General features: G+C 31.2%; 1 protein-coding gene across 1 annotated transcript in view; it reads right to left on the reverse strand.

Moving 5' to 3' along the window:
- Positions 1-23496, reverse strand: part of LOC129231230 (FERM, ARHGEF and pleckstrin domain-containing protein 2-like) — a 180488-nt gene that overhangs the window by 128901 nt on the left and 28091 nt on the right. Inside the window, exons 6-7 of the mRNA XM_054865494.1 lie at positions 13887-13974; positions 5818-5973 (exon numbers count right to left, since the gene is read on the reverse strand). Of these exons, the coding sequence (XP_054721469.1) occupies positions 5818-5973; positions 13887-13974 (244 nt within the window). The remainder of the gene's footprint in view (positions 1-5817; positions 5974-13886; positions 13975-23496) is intronic.

Consider the following 23496-nt stretch of genomic DNA (forward strand, 5'->3'; position numbering starts at 1 on the left):
ATTTATTTGTTAAATCTGAAAACTTTTGAAGATAAGCAAAGTGAACATTCTAATGAATTTGAAAAAATTCGAGTTTTCAAAATGGTTAGTTCAGCCACCTGTGGCAGCTCTACTCTTTTTACAAGGGCTAAGAAATGAAACTGGACTATCTTTAGATTATTTACAGAAGTAAACAGTCAACTAAATGAAGCATTTTGTACTTATTAAGCAGTGATCACTAGAACCACTATGCTTCAAAGCAGAAGCTCTCACTCAAATAAATGCTTGTCAATTAAAAAAAAAATTAAAAAAAGGTAACACAACCAAATTTTCTTTCTAAGTAAGGCATATGCTTTGGAGTATTCTGACAAGAAAAAAAAGACTGATCTTTTTAAAACTGAAAACTTTTTGGGTGCACATTAGACAAATTTGGATGTGATAAACACAATGACTTTTTAGCAAAGTGTTGTTTGGAAACCGAAGATTTTTCAGTAAAGTGATATGAAAAACTTAGCAACTGCAGCAAAAAAACATATTTATTAGATATTTATGAGTACTAAAATTATGTTGGACTGTAAGGAGATAACAATAGCACTTCCTTTTTTAAAAGTCCAGTCATACATTTTTTAAAGATATGTAAGGTTTCCACAAATTGACATTCACTCTGAAGAGTTTTGGTGCTTTTTAGGCTAAGAGCTATTATAGTAAAGTAAAAATAGTGTTTGGGGTCAAACAAATTGCAACAGAAATGATTCTTGTGGAAAATGGTAGGTAACATGCTCCTAATGAACATACTAAAAATATACACCCGTACTGTTGAGACAAATATGTTTTTTGGCCGCCATTTTGAAAAATCACAGAAAAATTTTTAAATTAAAAAAAAATCATTTGTGGGATCAAATGATAGAAAATTTCCAGCTAAAAAGAACAAAATATGAGATATTAAAAGAGAAGTGAACATACAAAAACTATTCTCCCGTTCTATGGCGAAAAATGGTATTTTTTAGCCGCTATCTTGAAAAGTCGTGAAAAAAAATTAAAAATAAAAAAATCATGTATGCTATCAAATGAAAGGAAACTTCAAGCTCAAAAGGAATATAGCATGAGATTGTTAAAGTGAAGTGAATATGGTAAAAATATACACACGTGCTACCGCGAAAAAGTGTTTTTTTTTCGGCAGCCATCTTGAAAAATCTTGAAACATTTCCAATATTAAAAAAAGAAAAAAAATCATGGGTGTCGGCAAATAAAAGAAAATTTTACACTGAAAAAGGATATTAATCAGAATTTTGAGCCAAAGTGTTTTTTAAGAGGAAATAGGTAGAAAATGGTAAAACAATTAAGCTTACATGAACTTCTGTTAGCACCGCAAGTGCTAATGCAATTTTTCAAAGACCATAATCTATTTGCTATTCTTTCAAGTGGTTTATGGAACATTTTTAATGGAATAATGGATAACAAAAACAAAGTTACTGCAGAAAATTCTGATGTCATTAGAAGAAATATCCAAGATAAACTCACCGGCAAAGGCTTTATTGCAGTTATATAAGCAGTAACGATGAGTAATGCAAGTACTGAAAATGGATTATCATTGCTGGTGAGACTCACTACGAAAATTCCCGTCTTTTAACACAGAGGATCCTAGCATGTATCTCCTTAGACAGTAATGCTCAAGATGCTTGTGAATTTTTAAACTATGCATTATCTACTCTACCAACTACACTATTTGACCATAAGTACTCGGCAAAATGAGAAAAACAGATAAAATCTTCATTGGAAAAATTGTTAGACACCTTGAATTAAAAAAGATCTACATGAGAGTATTTCCTACTTTCTTGATGGTTGCGCATTGGTTCATCAGTTACTCTGATCCACGTCTAAAATATTTCGAGGTATGAAAGTCAACACGAAGCACATGAAAGCAAAAGATTTGGAAACGAGACCATAGTATTCAATGGGTGTAAGAAACCAAATATAAAAGCATTTGATGAAAATTCACCTATAATAATTCCGAAAAACAATTTTGTTTCCAATTCTGTAAACAAACAAGGTTTTGTCAAAATACTGGTGAGTTGTTTTCAAAGGAGAGATCATTCTGTGATTCAAGCGGAAGGCGACGCAGACAGTGAAAGAAGCTGTAAAAATTACCCAGGAAAAACATGTGATGGTAGTTGCGGATGATACAGACATTTGAATCCTTTTACTATATCATTCTTCTAAGAATATTTTAATACATCACCCCCGAGGGTCCCCTGTACCTGTCTCTGTAGGGACTCACCAGATGAATATTTTAATACAATTTGCCACATAATCTGATAAAGTTTATGACATTCAAGCCATTCAGAAATCTATTGGTGGGAAAGACTTGTTATGTTTTCTGAAAATGCCATAAGGAGTATACAGTAATAATATTTCAACTATTATATTTATTAAAACTTAATCCAACATCAGCATTCAAATTAACCAACTATTAATACAACTGAATAAAAATATCTATTATCACGAGTATCCTTTGTTTTTAAGATTTGACTCTTAAGACATCGAAAGATGTTACTCAGGAATATTCGGTTGGAATCGGTTGTAAGATTATTGTATCATTATTTGTTAGGTAACATCGACACACAGGCCACTTAAGCGCTCTTCGCTATAAGCAGTATCTTAGGAAAAAAACTTCAGCTAAAAAAGAATTTGATATAGCTTGTTGGCCCCAATGCAAAATGCATCGATATATCCTCTATATTGAGTACATTTGCAGAGCTTTATTTGGAAAAACCTTGATTTACAAACTCGTGATTCCACACTTTCGGGATGGCAATTGGTAGATGGAGAATTTCAGCCAATATCCAGAAATGAGCCCAGTGCTAGATCAACTCTTACTTGCCAAAATACACTAATAAACCATGTAACACTACAAAATGTATATGCTGTCGATAACTCAGTAATTTGTAAAATCTGTTGTGGAAATAACTGCACAGACACAGGAAACATTTTGAATTTGGATGAAAATAAAGATGAGATTTTATTTTAATAATGTAAATATTTTATTTTTTAAAACTCCTTTAAATTCATGATTTTGTACTTTCTTCCTACTTAAATTTTTTTTTAAATGTATTTATTAAACCTTTATGAGAAATGTCCTTGGACGCAAAGTTATCCACACTCCTCATACCGCTTTTATTAAAATAAATAATGTTTTTAACACAACAGGGGACTTCAGTGTTTCGGCTCCTATTTCATTATTTCCTTTCTTTTCAATCTAAAACAAAGTCATTTTCTTTTTGCGCAAGAAATTTGCTTTCATTTGATATCTCACATGGAGTTTATTTTTGAAAATTTCCATGATTTTCAAGATAGCAACCAAAAAAAAATGCATTTCTTACTTTAGTGTGAATGTAAATTTTTATTCTGCCCACTTTACTTTAAATATTCCATTTTATATTCCTTTTTAGCATAAAATTTCCTTTTATTTGATACCAAACACCATTAAAAAAAAAAAATAAAAACATCTTTTTTCAAGATGGCGGCCAAAAACCCCATTTTTCACTATAATATAGATGGATGTTTTTAGCATCTTCACTTCATTTTAAGATTCCATTTTATATTCCTTTTCAGTGTTAAATTTAATTCCATTTGATATCACACATGATTTTTTAAAAAAACATTTTTATATGAATTTTCAAAATGGTGGCCAAAAAACCCATTTGTCCTAACAGTATGGATGTATATTTTTAGTATGTTCATTAGGAGTGTGTTACCTACTATTTACCACAAGAATCATTTCTGTTGCAATTTGTTTGATCCCAAGGTGTTTTTTGGCCTATTTCTACTGCAGTATTACACTTATCATTTTAGGTTAATACACAATTATGTATCCTTTGGTTACTACCACAACAAAAAGATAAATCCACATAACTGCTTTAATTTGATACACTCTAATTTTTACCTTCAATCCAATGATATATCTGAATAAGAATTAACTGCTCACATTACACTGCAGCAAAAATAAAAACCTTCAAAATGCTTCTGACACCATTCTTGCTGATTCTTATGTAAAATGGCCCCCTGAATCCTAATAGGAACACCGTTTTCCCTCATCATGTCCCATTTCTTGTAAATTGCGCCCTCCAATTTTATTCCATTATCTATAGTTTTAGCACTATTATTCTTATTTTGAGGAGAAGGAAGCGTTATATTAACCATAGGCATTCTTTTGAGGAACTATAAAGGCACAAAGTTCAAAAGCATAAACATTTGAAGCAAATTGAGAGACACATGGGGGTATTCCCGCTTAAAATATTTCGAAAATCATCGAAAACAATCTATTTTTCTAGGGGTCTGAATTATAATTTTTTCACTTATTTTTCGGTGTAAAACCAGAATGTCAGACTTAGTCTCATGACCCATGTGTCTGAAAAAATTTGTGCATAGCAAAAGAAAAATTTCAAATATTGGAAACATCACATGTTGTATGGTCAGAGATTGTTAGTAAAGAACCTTCCAATAGTATTCAACTTATCTTCACAGATAAAACTAAGATTAAAACAAATGTAGGTATGCTTACAACATAGCATTAATGCATATATTTATGTTTCTGAGCAATACACTGCTCCCATTGTGTATTGCTTTTTGAGATAGTGAAAAGGAATGAGGGCAGTGCATCTCCAGAAATATAAGTACAGTAGAATACCTTTATAACGCCGACCTATAACATAATTCTCTATAAACTGCACAACTTTACAGAAGTAAACAATAAGTTTTGCAGTTAAAATAAGCCCTCTGATCTGCCTTGCAAACATAAAAATTGTTAAGTAAATTAAACTTTGAAACAGTTTTTCATCTCTCTATTTTAATTCAAAGCTTTTAAATGAAAATTTGTATTCACAGTAAAAAAAAAATATCCCTTTTAAAAATGCAGCTGTTATGCAAACCATAAAACCAGCAGAAGTGCAGGATAATTCACTTTCTTTTGATTGTGATAGATATTTATTTGTGAATAACAATATCTATATTATATTATAAAATTGGTGCTTTAATACTTATTGCAGTTAAAACTAATTCTAAAGTGCAAATATATAGACATATTCTGACTGATTGATTATAACACAAAAGCTCTGTCCTGAGGTGTGCGTTACAACGAACTTTTACTGTGTACATTAATGCTATTATTATAAGCCCCTCCCATATTTAAATTCATTTTTAATCTTAATTATAATTATGATGTAAATTGAATAATACTGGAAGGTTCTTTACTCAAGATCTGCAACGCGACTAACTATGTAATGCATGCAATGCTTCCAATATTTTTTCTTTTAACAATGTGAAAATGTTTTAAGATATGAGGCTCATACAAGTGAGTCCTGTACCCTAGTTTTATGCCAAAAAATAAGTAAAAGAAATTTAAAATGAGCCTCTAGAGAAACAGATGGGTTTTGATGGTTTTTTATATATTTTAGGGGAGAATCCCCCACCCCCATGAGTAATTAAACTTGCTACAAAAAAAAGCTATTGAATTTCGCACCTCTCTAGCCCCTCAGAAGAATGCTAATGATTAATTTAATGCTCCTTTTCCCTCCAAATAAATATAACAGCTATGAAACTGTAGAAAATTTGGAAAAAATTGGGAGCCATGATTTACAAAAAATGGGACATGATGGGGAGAAAGCGGTGGTCATGTTTAGATTCAGGGAAACAGTTAATGAAAAAATAAGCAACACTGCTGTCAGAAACATTTTGAAAGTGTTTTTTTACCATGCAAATCTTTAAAATAATGTAACAAATTCTTTTTCATAAAATCACCACTTTTAAAATATCTAAATAATTACAAACATAACCACTTACATAACCTTCAGGATGTAGCTTGATAAAAAATTTTCGTCTTTTAAAACTGATTTTCCTAACTTTTGCCCATGAAAAAGTATTTATTTTAGTATAATTTTGGAAGACCAGAACACCCATATGAGCCACAGCAAGATTTAATGGTACACCTTCATTGTCCTAAAAGAAATGCATAAAATACTTACTTACATTATAATACAGTTCAAAATGTACAAAACGCAGATACCAATGCAAGTCATGATGAATTTCATTTTAAACAGCAACAAATTATGATTCAAATTTAAGGACGAGTTTTCACTACATGCAATCTTTAACTAGAGTAAGCAGCAAAATTGTATGGACAAAGAATTTTTACACCTAACTGCTTTCATACAAGGTACAGATAAGAAAAAAAAACCAACCAAAAAAAAAAAAAGATCTTGGAAATGTAACATGGGCACTGCAATAAATTACCAACAGTTGCTGAAAGTAAAATGAAACATTTACAATAAAGCATTTTTGTATTTAAGTGCATTTACAAGCTTCAGTGCTGTTGACACAACATTTGATATATTTAAAATTGTTTTCACTTTTCTTTTCATCAAAATGTATCTTGAAAAAAACTAATGCTTTGAACAAATGTATCACTTGTTATTTTTTTCTCCAATTAACATCTCTTAAATATAATAATATTTTTTTTCTGACCTAAAATTAGTGATTAATTTATTTAAACTATCCATGCAGAAAAATGGCAATTATTTTGAGTGCTTCTCCATAAGTTTACACACTCTTGGTCTCCTACCTGTTATTAACATTGCTCTATTTATGCTGAATGAGAAAAATGTTTCAAAGGGTAATTCTCAGAATTTTGTAAATAAATGTAAACAAATATTTGTATTAAGCTTTAAACAGGTGACAGAAATTAATTACCTTCTTTCATTTTACATTGTCCTTTTATGTCGTATATAAATCATAATAATCACTCATAACTATAACTATAGTGAATGCACATTTTAGAAAAATCATAATAGATCTTACCTGCTTTTCTAAATTTTAAGAAAAAAAAAAATTTGAATGGAGTTCAAAAATAAGAGGGTAAGAGTCATGTTTTATTCACTAAAAAGAAATTTGAAAGTAAATAAGATATTTTTTCATCATTTATATTACTTCTCAAAGGGTCCTTTTGTGGGAGCACCATAACTTTATCAATACTTAAACAAACTTCATAAGTCAGGCATCCATTTGAAGATTTTTTCCATCATTTACAGCGAAAAATAAAGAGACAATTCACATTCTGGTTGTTTTATCAAAAAAAGTTGATTTGTGTTCTGTTTTTTATCATGCATTGCTTCAATAACATAGCATTCTGAAATAGAAACCCATTGGCTCAATTGGTCAGAACATCAAGCTTGTAATGCGAAGGCTGTGAACTTGAATCTCCATGGCCTAAAAAATGTTTTGATGACTAATTTTCTTCAGAAGAATCTTGATACAAACTTCCATGAATACATAATCCAAACTCATTGAAGGAATCTAAGCAACAGTTCGGTCGCTTTTGAAATCAGGTAACAAGTTATTACTATTAACATGATAAATTACAATGTAACATTTAAAAATATTTTTAAAAAGTAGAGGCATCCATTTCAGTCTATTTTGTTGCTTTATTATGCAATACATTAGTGTATTGTAGTCCGAGATGGAGGCCTATAAGTACAATTGGTATGAGCAACCTGCCAATAATGCAAAGGTCATAGGATCTATCCTAATGTAGGACAGAAAATTTAGTTTTTAAATGATGAATTTTCTCCTGCTGAATTATGATACAAATTTCCATAAATATATGTACCCTTAACTCATTGGGGGCAGGATTCTAAACCACAGTATTGTTGCATTGAAATCAGAAAAATCCTCATTTTAACATAGTAAATCACGGTATCACACATCATTTCTTAAAAATACTTTAGAAATGATATATATAGCTTTTTTAATCAAACTTCAAAAGTAAAAAATCATTTTAAAGAAGTCACATTTTTACTATTATTTATTTTTAAAAAACTTGGTTTTTGAATTTAGTCCGTCAAGCGTAAATGCTTTGCAAGGGTTTTTTTCAAAACTTTTTTTAAAGGATCCTGAAGAAAAGATGAAACCAAATTGACCAGGGGACTTGAATTTGACAAATTAGAAACAACGGCTACTGTTTTATTGCCTTACTGCAGAAAAAATATTAAAGAATATTTTTTTTCACATTAAATTGATATACACTCAAACCTGTTTGTGTGGTTTATGAAAATTTCACACAAATTGGGACTCAATTGACTAACCTATCTTTAAAACAAGTGCTTAATAGTGTAATTTTGAGCGATTTTTTTATGCAGTCCCTATCTACCACACAAAAACAGGTTTGAGTGTACAGTCAAGCCTCTTAGTGGTGCACCCCAATATTCCAACACTTAAAATGTCGTTTCACTTTTTCAAAGTCCTGAACTTACTGTATATGATCTTAATATTAAGTGGTTTGGGGCTTTAAGACTGTTTTATTGAGAAACTCCGGTTGCCACAAAACTTAGGGCTATTCAGACAGAGTTGACTTCTCCTTTACAACTGAAATATTTTCAGTAAAAGATGAAAACATCTGGAAAAGTTATTTGTAGGAATGTCTGACAGGCGATAAGAAACTGGTCTTATGCATGCCACCTTAAAAACTGCTAGAAGCATATGCATGTTTTGAATGCAACAGATTTTAAACTTTCACATGGAGAATAGAAGGGAATGTACAGAAAGGAATGATACACTATGTGACCAAAAGTATTGAGACACTTTCGAAAATTCATTTTTAAGGATTTCTCAAGAAATTAAAGACCAATTGCTTTGAAACTTTTGTCACTAAAAGGTATGCTTCAGCTGTCATTTTGCAATAAAAATTATATCACCCTTTTGTTTCGGGGATCAGTAACATGTTGAGTGAAACAAAAATGTTTGTTGGTCATCATTCATTGTAAATAGCCGAGATTAAGCTGTAAATTTCAGAAATCAGTTAGATTACTATGTACAATTATTTTACATACTTTCAAGAAAGTATCACTGATATTCACAAAGATATAAACATTTCTTTCAAAACTGCAAATTTTATTCAAAGGTTTTTGACTGATAACAGGCTAAGTTTTCCATAAAAGCTTAAAAAAGTTTCAGAAAATTTGACAGCATACAAGAGAAATATAATACTAAAATTTGAAATTAAAATGCTTAAAATTTGATAAAATATGGACATTTAAAGCAATTTATTTTTCACTATGCATGTGCAAAAGGTAGCAATTTATAATTTTCATAATCTAAAACCCAACTCATAACAAAATTCCAGTTCAATATCTTAAAAATTCAGAAAGTTATCAGAGATCTAATGAGCCAAATCTGAATAGCTCTTGGATAGGTGACGACTCCTTAGGGGCGTTTGCAAGTTTGTAACAATTGCTTGCACTTGTTCAGTGTGATTCATGATAAAAACAGCTTATTTGCAAACGATCCCTTGCAATGCGTAGCCCATCCAAGAGTTATTCAAATACCACTCTTTAGTTTGCTGATAACTTTCTATAATTTTAAGATAATGAACTGGATTTTTTTTATGAGTTGAGGAATCTAGTTGGGTATTAGATGATGAAAGTTATAAATTGCTATCTTTCGCACATTCACAATGATAAATTAATTGCTTTAAATGTCCATGTTTTATCACATTTTCAACATTTTAATTTCAAATTTTAGTATTTTGCTTCTCTTGTATGCTGTCAAGTTTTCTGAAAGTTTCATAAGCTTTGATGAAAAACTTTGCTTGTTATGAGCCAAAACCTTCAAGTAAAATTTATAGTTTTGAAAGAAATGCTTATATTTTTGCGAATATCAACAGTATTTGTTAATTTGAGAAGGTAGTTCACTCAAAAGTATGAAAAACTACTGTACACAGTAAGCTAACCAATGTTTGAAATTTACAGCTTATTCTCAACTATTTAAGATGAATGATAGCCAAAAACATTTTTGTTTTCCTTAATTTGTTACTGACCCCCGAAACAAAAGGGTGATTTTATTGGAAAATAACAGCTGGAGCATACCTGTTATGTGACAAAAGTTACAAAGCTATTAGATTTTCATTACTTGAGAAATCCTTAAAAATGTGAATTTTTGAAAACGTCCTAAAAATTTTTAGTCATATAGTGTACATTAAAAATATAGCAACCAAAATTCTTAAAGCTGTGATGCAACAAGATCATAGAATAAAAATCCAAAACTAGCGATCAGAAATCTCTTAATTCCAAACTTTTTCTCCCTTAACTTTACATCCAAAGATTTTATTTCAATTTCTTTTTCAGTAAGTGTTTTCCTTAGTTCATATGATTGAACAAACAACTTAATGTCCTTTGATTTTTCAACATCATGTGTCAAATGATTTCTATTTGTCTTTGTTTCCATTATTTCCTTTTGGAGAAACATTTTCTTCTTTAAAAAATTACTTCCTTCTCTAATGCTTTTCATTTCACTTGCTTTGCTTCATTCTTTTAATTTGATTTTTCATTCTATAAATACTTGGGGCTTTTGCTCTAGTGGATGTAGCAGCTGCTTCATTTTTTCGGTTATTTGTATGTCATTAATTAATCAAGGCAGCTTAATGAATACATAAACTACAAGCTGGGAAATGGTCGGTTGCTAGATTTGGTTCATAATCTTTGGAAATACACATTATAATCACTTTCAACTGTCAAAAATATTAGAATGTTAACAAGATGCAAAAGTATTGAAATCTCAAACACAGAAAGCTATTTCAAGCGACTTACATGTCACATGTTAGCATGTTTCTAGAAATAGATTGTTTAATTATTTATATTAAAATAGAAAATAAAACAAACTAATCTTCGGTAATATGCATTAAAACTACTTCCAACTGTACAAAATAAAAAAATATTTACAAGATGCAAAAGGATAGAAATCTCAAACACGAGAAGCTATTCTGGGTGATGTTCGTGTTTGATGTTGGCATGTCTGCCGAAAGTAAATTATTTCCTTAATTATATCAAAATGGAAAATAGAATAAGCTACTCTTTAGCAACATACATTAAAATAATTTCCAGCTGCCCAAAATATTAAAATATTTACAAAATGAAAAAGGATTAAAATCTCAAACACAAGAAACAATATTTTTTGAACATGTGTTCAACGTTGGATGATTCTCAAGTATGATATAATTCATTTATTTTGTTTTCGAATAAAGCATGAAATATGTTAATTTATCATAGCATATTTCAAAATTATTTCCAACAGTCAAAAATATTCATATGATGTAAATGGATTGATATTTTAAACAGAAGTTATTTTCTGTGAAAAATGTGTTCATATGTGCAGGTGAAGGCATATTGTACACGTGAAGAAAACTGCATTGATAAAGAGTTTTTTGTTTGTTTGTTTGTTTGTTTTAATTAAGCATAACTCAATAGATTTCTGAGGAACTCAAGCCCCATATTAGTTTTAAAAGTTTAAAAGCTTTTTCAAACACTTAAAAATGAATGTGGAAAAATGATGTTTATGACCAAAAGGAAAACTACATTTATCCGTGATCACTACGAACACATGCGACAAGCAATGCAAGTACTGGCTCAGACCTTATGATGCAAGTAACCAGAAGCAATTGACTACTGCATTTCAGTTTACTTATAAGTTTTTAAGATCGACCAATTGTCCCAGATAGGCACACATGCGCTGATGGATATAGATACCTAGAATGGGAGCAGAGTTGGCATGGCATTTCGCATTTGTCCCTCCCCCCCCCCATTCTGCAAGAGTTCAAAGAACCAGATGTGTGATTAAAATTGCCGATAAACGGAAATAGCACACTTGAAATCACTCGATTTTCACCAAACAACTGGAAGCTTGCCTTTCATCATGAGAGATCACTAACAGGGTTGCCACTCAATTTTGGGAAAAAAATTCCCTGTGTTTTCCCTGTATAAAACATTACAAACAAGCATACACTGATATTTAAAAAAGAACATTAATAACCTGATAGTTTCATCACAATGACGGGGGGGGGGGGGGATATCAAATAAAAATATAAAATAAGGGGAAGAATTTCTTAACTGAAAAAATAACATGGTGATTGTACATATATTTAACTTTTTATACAAGAAAAGCCTTTATATACAAGCCTTTTTGTAACCATTCATTACTTGCAGCTAAAAGGATAAAATTGCAAAAGTTAAGCAGAACAATGAATATTGATGACTAAACTCATGCTCTCTAAATTAAATTAGCAAAAAATTCAGGATACATGTCATATTAAACAATAAATAATTTTTGCCTTTATGATAGACATTTTAAAATTTACTAAAACATAAACAAGAAAAAAAAAACAGAAGTACCTTTTTATTATTTTAATTTTTTTTATAAACTTTATTAATATTAATGTAAAAAAAATATTTTCTTATTTATTTCAGTAGTTTATATATTTGAGCATTGATTTTGCTACTCCAATTTAAAAATTCCCTGCATTTTCCAGATTTTTGAGAAATTTTTCAAAATCCCCTGTATTTCCCGTTTTTTTTTTTTTTTTGAGCAATCACGATTGCTTATTGTTCTCACTTGACTGTTTTGATGTCCTTTGATTTTATTTTCCCACCGTCACCCTCTGCACGATCACCGTTGACTGGCTCCTCATGATGCTGCTCCTATAAGCGAAAGTTGTCTCCAAGTTGCATCCATGCCCTACACACACATGCATACATACACAACTACACACACATGCACGCACACACATATACGCATAAACACACACATACACCTACACACATGTACACAAACACACACAAATACATACAGACACCAACAAATGCACACACGCACAAACACATACACACACTCATACAAACAACTACCCACACATTCATGCCTGCACACAGACACAAACACATATGCTCACACATACACACACATTTATACACACAACTACTCATACACTTATGCCTGCACACAGACACAAATACATATGCCTACACACACAAACACATACCAATACACACAAACACATACCCCCCACACACAAACACACACGCCTACATACACACACTCATGATTGCGAAAAACAATTTGAATTCAAGATGTCAAAATTCAAATTAGTTATTATTATTATTATTATTACTTTAAATTCCCTGTTTCTTCAGGTTTCCTTGCGGCGTGGCAATCCTGACTAAGGGACATAGGTGTGCACACAGCTTCAGAAATGGGGGGGGTACCACTGTACCAGGAGGATGAAATTGCGCTTGGAAAGGCTCCCATACTTGCTCGTTTAAGGAAAATTTTCAAATATTGTGAGTAAAAAGCATAAGTAAAAGCGTTTAAAGCGTAAGAGGTAAGAAATTAATGAACCCAAAGACATAAAATATTAGCCACTTTAAGGGAAGAAAATTCGTTTAAATATTGCAACTTGCCCTCTACAGATGGGGTGATGACGTGTGTAGCAAGAGCTATTAAAAAACAAAAATCAAATTTTTTGAAATAATGACAGAGTAAAAATAAGGACTTTCAAGAACTTTTTTCAAATGGGGCATTAAATTAAGGACTGGTAAGCAATAATAAGATTAACTATAAAAGTAAGGACTTGTAGGTACTTGTAAGGATGTGTAAGAAACCTATTAAACTGTTATTTAAACAGTAATGAAACCCTTATTGGAAAGTATTTTAGAATGAAGAGAAATGTTTTTTCTCATGATTTTTTACTTGTTGGTCAATAATTCAAAACTAAGGTAAATTGAATCTAATTAATGACATCAAATTATTGATTAACTTGTTACATTAGTAATTTTATTATAAAAGATTGTTTAATTATATATTTGGAATCTATTCCACTTAAGGTGTTGCTCCAGTTATGACAACACTTTGTATAGTTTTTTGGTAGCATCATAACAAGGCTCTCGACTGCACAACGACAATATGTAAAACATTCATTCTATTTTAGATGTTCTTAGATACAAGTAAAATACTGTAACATTTTCCATGCAAAAAGAGTTTTTTTTTTTTTTCAAAAAATATTAAAGCATAAATTTATCAGTATTACATACTTTTGCTGGAGTCATCTTAATTCCATAAAGCTCACAACGTCTTGCAGTCTCTAACAGATTAAGATCCGCTTCAGCTGGAGATTGCCCACTGAAAAAGCAGAAAAAAAAAACATGTATATTCTTCAAAACTAGGTGGTGTGAAAAACGTTTTTTCCCTGTTTTTTTTTCTAGAAAAATTTGAAAATAAAAAAAATAGAAAAATTGATTTTTTACAAATTAAAACGCAGCTTTCTAGTTATCTTTTCGTAGAAAACATTCAAAGTATTAAATATTTAAAGGTTTATCTTAATCCATATTGTTTTTTCTTTTAACAAAAAAAAAACCTAGGTAAAAAATTATTCGCAAATTCCTTCCTCTATTCAAGGCAACAAAATTATTTAAATTATTCCTATCATCATTAAACTATTTATTTTGAAGAAAATGATTTTTGAAAATAGTTTTTCTTGTTTTACTTTTTTTTCCCTAACTTGTGCTTTAAGCAGAAAGTTGCTTACCTTTTATTTTAGAGTTACATGCATACATACATACTACATAATATATATATATATATATATATATACAGAGTTGCAAACTGCTATGAAAAAATCGTAGTTTCTACAAATTACAGCTTTAAACTACGATGCTACAAAAAAGGGTCCAAAAATTATGATTTTCTGGGGTTTTTTAAATTATAATCCCAAGAACGAAAAAAAAAAACTGAATGAAAACTGAACCGGTGAGTTCAGAAAATCAAACTTCTACACGTTTCTGACTCGGGTTTCCAATCCGGAAATCTCGATCCCGAATTCCGTGGGATCCCGTAGGATTTTTTAGCGGGATTGGTCACACGGATTTCACTCGCAATCACGCGGGATTCCCAATCCTACAAAAAATTATTATTTACTTAATTCCATTCAAGTGTTTTCCAGTTTTTGTCACTCATAAAACAATTATTTTCACAAGCATCATCTGAAGTTTGAAGCTTCTTCCTCATATATCTGCAAGCAGAGCAAGTACAACTGTATGTCTCATATGACCAACAATTGATTTATCATTTCAGAGGAAAATAAAAATAGAGTATATTTTTCTGAGAATGAATTGGTATTCTCATTCGAAGTTTCAATTTTCATACGTTCATCAATTTAGAAAATGCGTAAAACTTATAAGCATTTTTAAAACCATCACTAAAATTTAAAATCCAGTAAATTACACTTAAAAAAACAGAGAAAGTGTATTACATATTCTAAAACCCGCTGAGTGTCCTGAATGCAATGTTGGAGCACTTTTGTAAGCTTTTTAGTAATGCACTCAAAACCTAAAAGTTACAAAAAGTGCACTCCAAAGAAAAAAGCAATGAAAAATCCGACATTATTTATGCATTTGGAATGATTTAAAAAGGGGTGACAGAAACTTGTATGAAATAAAGGATGACTCTTATGACAATGCAGTAAGTTAAGCTGCTCAGGGGCATACACAGAAATTTTGGTTCTCGTCACAAATAACTTTTACGGGACCCCCTTCATATTGTTCACCCCTATATTTCACCCATCATTTTAAAAATATTGGGCGGTCTTCAGCCTCCAGCCAACAGGTGTCCCTTCTCCCCCCTGTGCATGCCACTGAAGCTGCTCATCTTTTTGAATTCATCTTTAAAGTGAGAGGAAAAATTAGCAAAGTTATCCAAACACTTTTACTGAGACCGCAAATTGGTGAAATAGGGAAATCAAGCAGTATTCACCCTTTGACGTAATGAATCAAATTCACTGATACAGTGAACAACGTTAATGAAGCAACAAAGGTATTATCAATGCAAATTACATCGGATACAGCAAAACACATATCCGACAGACATTGTCCGAAATTTGCAGTTCTTGAGCAAAAACTCAGCATAAAAAAAGAAAAATCTACTTCAGAAAGTGATGAAGTTAATGCAGATCTTTTTCTAATGTTCCACAATTTTTTAATTTTAGTAAAACAAATTGCAGTGGAACCACAGCACGTGTTTTCATAAAGTGCATTATTTTTAGAGTAAAAATCCTTTACCATCCCATACGAGCGGCATACTTTTGCTTACCAAACGATAGTTGCTAATTAGGTTCTGACTTTGTATTGCTTTACAATCGTTGTACAGAATTCAAGAAGACTACTAATCCAAGTAATAAACGCAGTCTAAAAAGCACAACTTTTTCTCTGTCATGAAAATTTAATTTTTTGAAGAATAAAGTCAATCCCCCGGGATCCCAGAATCCCGCAGGATTGACACTTTACAATCCCGAAATCCTGCGGGATTGGAAACCTTAGTGCTGACGGTCTCTGCGCAGAAAAGATGTCCTATTTGCTATAGCATTTTTTCAGTTGAACGTAGTGGTCGTGATCAAGGTCGTATCCAGAAATTTTTTCCGGGAGGGGCCCAGATTCGCACATTGCCCTAACACATACACACACACACACATATATATATATATATATATATATATATATATACAGACACACCTACACGCATAAAAATATTTTACATAGAAGATGACTTTTGTCTCGATTTTTAATGATTCCACTATTGGACTGTTGTTATTTTTATTTTGATTTCTTATCTTTTTTTTATTCACCTTGTAGTGGTAAGGATAACAGGAGAGTGTCCCTTTAACCCATTAAGCGCCGCTATATGAACCACATTGGAAATACTTAAGTTTTCATGTGTTTGGATGTTCAATACACATCTCTAATCATATGTGGCTGAAATTTTGCAAAAATATTTATTAGGAGATATGGCATGGTCCAAAAATGGGAGACTGGGCGTTTAATGGGGATAACATACATATCCCTGTCAGTATGTTGATACTTGAATAATTTCTGGCTAAATCCAATTAGAAAGCCCTAAAATCCTTTTTATGTAATGAATACAGCCAGTTATTGGTACTTTAAGTGCATATTTAACATATTCAAGCTTTAAAATGTAGAACTTTTAAGTTTTCATGAGACCCAAAGCTATAAATTGTGGGCCCCCTTGCAACAAAAGCTGTGGAGGCCACCCCCAGGTGCTAGCAGTGTACATTTACAACATTAATAAGTATTAGTATGCTAGTTATTTTCAATTTCTTGAGCCGTTCGGTCCCTTAAGGACGTCTCCTCCCCCCCTCCCCGCTCTGCCCGTACATCACTCCAGGTCTGGTTTTCATTCTTGTTTCATTCCTTCTTCTTATACATTTTTGTTCAAAACGTTACTTTTCCCACACATTTTACTACCTTTTAGCAAAAAACCTTAAGATTTTCATACACAAAAAGAGAAGAGGTAGGGTTTTTTTTTAAATTTATTAACCATGTCGGGGATCGAGCGACGGTAAATGGCAATGACCCGAAGCGCTATATAAAATGGCTCTTATAAAATGGAACTAAGATATTTTTGGGCTCCATGACGGTGTATTTGTGTCATTATAGGCAAGGGTTTTTTTACAGTTAACATTTCGACTGCTTCACAACATGTTTGATGACATGATTTATGCATCATCATAATGTTTTTAGAAATAAATGTCCAGCATGACATTGAGGAATTATCAACGGTTATAGTTTCTCCGATTCCATCCAGCAAATTATGATAAATTGAAAAAGTGTAAATTGAGACAGTTATCGCATTATCTGTGATCTAAGCGATTTCCATTAAAACAAATTTTTCTCAACTATCTGAACAGAATTTGGTAATTCACTAACAAGTGATACTGCACTCATCTTCTTGTTTTAAGCTTAAATGTATAATTTTAATATTGTTTGAAGCTCGTAGCAAAGTCGAAAATTCTAACTATATATTTGATTTCAAAAAAAAAAAGTGAAGAAATTCCTCTATTGAAATTCAACCTCCCTTATTGAAGGGGAGCCCTCAAGGAGGAGGGGAGGGAAATATTTTTATGGGGGGAGGAATAGTTTTAAAGGGAATTTTGATCTTTTACAGGAATCTCTTTCGTGATCTGTAGAAATTCAGAGAGATGCGTCATCTTCCTTACGGAGGATTGACACCCCTGTTATTCCAGAACTAACTTTTCTAAACGAGTGGAATGTCACTTGTTTTGATAAAAGCGCCAGATCTTGACCTTGAACAACAAAAGAGTGTTTACAGTGAGAAAATACAAAAGGGGCTGTGGCTTCCACAGGAAAAAAGGGGAGAGTTCATTCATGCAGAATGGGTTAGGCATGACTAGCTCTGCTAATCAGAACACGCCAAGTCTCCCATTTTGGGACTTCAGTAAATAAAGTCCAATAAAACTCCTTTAAATTGTTTTTCTTGCCCCTGTTTGTTGTGATTTGAAAAAAGCTCTATTGAGATTCATATTCCATGTTTCGAATTTCCTACATTCACATTCATTATTTTTAGGGAATTTTTTTCTGGTGTAATGCAAAAACAAGAAATTTTTGCAAAATTTAAACTTTTTTTTATAAAAGAATTTACATTCCAAACCTTTTTGAAAAAATTAGGAATAAAGTTTGGTTCTCTATCAATCATTTTAAAAAATTTCAAAATGTTATCTTAATTACTTGATGAAGAAAAAAAATAATAATTGAAGGTTCCCAAAATGGGAGACTTGGCACTTAATGGGTTAAGTTGGATGTAGAACATCCATAATTTCAGGGGGTTTGAGGGCTTCTCCTGGGTGAAATTTTTTGAAAAATAGATATAAAAATCTGTATTTTGAGACCTCAGATGGGGTAATTGAGACTACAAAAATATGAAGAAAAAGAGGCAAACAAAGTCTTTTAAAAGTTATGCATTCTTTTGCAAAACAAGATCAATCAAAATTAAAATTGCTTGCACGACAAATCGTTGACATTAATCGAGAGAGAGGAAAAACAAGAGAGGAAAAAAGAGAAGCACATCGCCATTTGCTCATATCGGCTTTTACTGTAGTTTGTCTTTGATCACTTCCCTAACATCCCCCCCCCCCCTTTTCATCAAATGCCCTACAGTATAAAAATTGTATAAAATGGTTTAAAAGAAATGGTGTAGAGATTCAGAAAATAAGAATGAAAGAATAATAAGTCTGGCCATTTGGACACTTCATACTTTATTTTCTTGATAAAGACAAAATTGAAGAACTTTACAAGGAATTTCAAAAACTTAAAATAATTTTCAAAACTCTAGAACAGTTGAAATTATCTAAAGTACTTTATTTGCACTTTTCAGAAGTTGATTGCACAGTATTACAAAATGATTATAACTTTGTAAGACACACCCGTTTTAAGTTAAAAATAAATGTAACGGAATATTTCTCAAAGCAACATTTTTTTTTTCAATCACAAGTAGTGCAGAAAATGAAATAGTAGTAGAATAAGTGTTTTTTTTTTCTTCTCATGCTTAAGACATTAGTAGTATGCAATAGAAGTAAGATAAAAACAAGAAATAACAAAAGAACTTCTAAAATACTGAATTCGATATTAAATAAATGGCTAGACATGGAACATTATCAGTCACAAAAATTTATGTTGAAAAATATATTACAAAAACATGAGAATCATAATTTTTGCATTTTTTACTCAGGATGTATCAAGGAGCTGAATTTGGCACATCTTGGTAACCAGATACTAGTCTAATCCAAAACTAGTCGCCCGGCCCTTGGGGAGTCCCTGGCTCGAAATCAGTGCAGTGTAAGTTTCCTAAGAGTTTCAGGGGGAGGAGGGCAGGGGCGTGCACAGGGGGGAGAAGGGACATCTGTTGGCCCGGCCCAAGCCTGCAGGGGGCCCAATATTTTTAAAACTAGGGGGGAAATAAAGGTAAACAAAAACTCATTTGTGATGAGCCTCAAAATTTCTGTGCACGCCCCTGGAGGACGGCAAATCTACGAAACTGACAAGGGGCCTGCCTTGGCCTGGACGACCAAAGCAGGCCCCCTCTGGATAGGGCCCTGGTTGTGATGATTGCCGCAAACATGTTTTAGTTCAAAAAGACATGCCGACTGGGTGAAAAGTACAGCTAATAATCAAGAAGTGAGTTCTTAAAATTAATATTTCATCATCTTAAAATATTCCATATAAATTTTTTTCCCGTTATTTTCTGTATCATATTTAAAATTTGTTAAATATCATTGTTTTTGTTCTTATACTGTTGCCAATTTATTACTGTTTATATCTGCTGCATAGGCCAGCCTACACCCCCACCCCCGCCGCAAAATGCTGCTACGATTTTGGATTTTCAAAAGTTAGCAGCTCTGTGTGTGTGTGTATATATATATATATGTATATATATTCGTGTGTAATATACATACACACCCATTAAATGAAAATATATAAAACTTTTACCAGAATATTTCCATTAATTTATAATTTGATGTACAAATTCAATTCTTTTGCAGCTTACATTTTATCAAAATTAGTATTTTCATGTTGGATACTGAACATCAAGATTTTTAAACAAAAAACAAAAAAGCATTGACACCTAAATATTGTAAATTGCTAAAGACATTATTTTGCACTTGAAATTTTAAAATGTTCAATTGTTCCTCTAGTGGAAAAAACCACTTAGGAAAAAAAAGTTTTTTCTCCAGAATTTCTGGGGTTTTTCACAACCCTTCCCATTTTTATTCAAAATAGTTCATGACAATCTGAATCTAAAACTGTACATTTAGAAGTTCAAAAGAATTTTGCTGGCATATCTTTCAATTTATTGAATACATGGATAGAAACAAGCTCATGTTAGTAGAACAAACTACAAAAACAAAAAAACAAAAAAAAAAAAAAAAAAAAATATAATAGAAGATAACCCTTTATACTAGTTGCTTCTTCCTTTGAATTTATTTCATTAATATCATAACAACAACTCAAAACAAAAAGGGAAAACTTCATTGCAGTGTAGATGTACTAGGGGAGTGTTGTACCTTGGGACACTGCTAATTTCTAAAAATCTGTTTTTTGCAGCCATGTTTTTTGTAATCTCTAATAATAACCTTCACCACTAAATGGCGCCATAGTAAAATCAGCATCAAAAGAGTTAAATTGATGATTTTTTGAGGGAAAGAAAATTTCATGCCCTCCAAATAAATATTCTTTTTTTTTCTGTCTTTGTATTTGTAAAGCCAATCAACTGAATTTTATTTTGTTATAACAGAGAAGTACTTTAAATATTTTCCTTATGAGAAAATAATGATAGTGCATCTGGATTGACCACCATTTTGATTTTCCTTAAACCACATGGTAATTGTACCTCGGGACGTCCAAACATACTGTACCTTAAGATACGTTCCAAGGTGAAACATATGCATCATTCTCAATAATTAAGATATGTTGGAAACATGGAAAAATGTTCTAATCTGATGTAGTCTTTTAAAAACATTTAATGCTTGATAATAATTCATTAATTCATTATTAATGATTCATTAATTCATTATTAATGATTCATTAATTCATTATTAATGATTCATTAATTCATTATTAATGATTCATTAATTCATTATTAATGATTCATTAATTCATTATTTAATGATTCATTATTCATAATCTTATTCATCCCCACCCACAAAATGAAAACCATTCTTTTTTTGTTTTGTTTTTTGATCAAAATTGGTTCAAGTGTATGGTTGTTTTCTGAATCCTGAAGAGTGTCCCTTGGTACCACAGAATGTGTCCCAAGGGACAATAGGATGTTGTACCTTCAGAAAGTTTGGAACTCTTACTTTAAATGGCTGGCAATATTTTATTTTCAAATTGTCTAAATTTTAAAAAATATATTGCAGAAAATATGTTGGGGTATTTAAAAGTAATTTTTAGATTTTAAATTTGATTTAAATAATTGAAGTTTGAAATTAAAATATGAAAAGTGTCCCAAGGTACAATACTCTTTCCTTTTAATAAGGGAAAATATTCACATAGGTAAAAACCTTTTCCTCAATTCTCAATATTTTAAGTACTATTCTATGCCATCAACAGTTCTTGTCAAAGGAAGTGATGTAACTCAGAAGTTTTAAACAGGGGTGCAGAAAAAATTTTACCTGCAACATTTCCCCCAATCCATGAAAAATTCCACAACATTTTACAATATGTTAAAGGCTTCAGATAAAACTAATTCTGTATTGCTATAGGTATAGAGAATTTTAGAAAATACAAATTGCATCTTTAAAAACTTATAGACTGCATGTAGCTTGTCTAGGGGTAAGTATAAGTAATTTAGATAAATAAATATAAGTTTTAATGTCAAGTCTTATATCTAATATTTATTAATGAATGTAAACTATTAGCCAAATGATATGGTGGCACAAAAAGCAAGTGCAGTCAAAAGACATGCGAAAAAAATGTCAAAATTTTTGAAAAAGAAAATGTTACCAGCAAAAATATTTTAGAATTATGTTATGAATGAGGCAACAATGTTAAATAATTAAATTAACCATCATTTACTGAAAATTTTTTCAGGCAGTCTATTTTTGAATTTGAGTAACTCATGATAATTCTTGATATTTGTATAATTTTGTCAGAACATTAGAAATTTCTTATTTTTTATTTATACATTTGATCACTGTTATAAGCGCCTTTAACAAATTTTAATTTATAAAATCTACAAAAATTTGATATGAACATTGATAAAAATTAATTTCTATGACGGGTTTGAATTTGAATGCAACAAAATTGAAATTTTTGAGTGGGTGTGGCAAAATGACACTGGTACAAGTCTCCTGAATAACATGAAATATAAAAAATGTTGAAAGTAATGGTAAATGCAAAATTAGTGATGTCTAAGGGATAAAATTATGCTGCAAACAAAAGCAGGAGAATTTATGCAAGCGGATGCAATTGGATTATAAAACGCTTAAAAGGGGCAGAAGCAGCCATAAATTTTACATGTAATACTTAAAAGTTGGCAAGTATATGACTGGCAAGTGTCAGGAAAAATTTTCAATCACGAAGAATTGATTTTTAAAATCAGATTCTCCAAATTTTCCCAGATGACTCAACTTTTCCCCAATCCTAGATACCTGGATTGGATATACAGTCAAACTTTGATGTTTTGAATCTCCTCATCTCAAAACCCTTGATGTCTAAAAAAAAAAAAATTCAAATTTCCCCTGCATTTTCCATAAAAACTCCTGTGTATTTTCAATAATTATTTCAAAATTTATTTTTTGAAACCCTTGATATGTCAAAATTTTTGCACAGGAGCAAACTTTAATTGCCCTTTTTTGTTGGTAATTTTTGTAATAGAACCAATTTCAGAGACAATGTTGTGTGTGTGGCTTGTAGTTTTTCATCTTTTTTTAGGAAATTTAGAGAATAGGGGCTTGGGGTGTCATAAGAGGGGAGTGTAGGTATGAGAGGGTGCTGTAATCCTTTTTATCTCAGTATTTTCCCCAGAGTTTAGATACATTTTGCATTTCTTTGGAACACATTGCCCACTTTAAGGACAGGGGGTTGATTTTTTGTCAGTTTTCAAGCAAAAACGGAAAATGCAATCCTCATTCTCATCATTCTGCTTTTTTAACTCATGCAAAATGGCTGCCGAAAAGGTTTTGAATGTTTATATTGGTTGAAGATAAAATTAGAATTTTTAAGTTTGTAGATGAAAAAAGAAAGTTGAAACTGCTATTTATCTCAAAATCCCATCCAGTACATTTTTCAAAATAATTAAAAAAAAAACATATGGTTAGTGAGAAAAAGAAATTGT

Source organism: Uloborus diversus, chromosome 10, assembly GCF_026930045.1.
Source record: "Uloborus diversus isolate 005 chromosome 10, Udiv.v.3.1, whole genome shotgun sequence".
In the NCBI taxonomy this organism is placed as follows: domain Eukaryota; kingdom Metazoa; phylum Arthropoda; class Arachnida; order Araneae; family Uloboridae; genus Uloborus; species Uloborus diversus.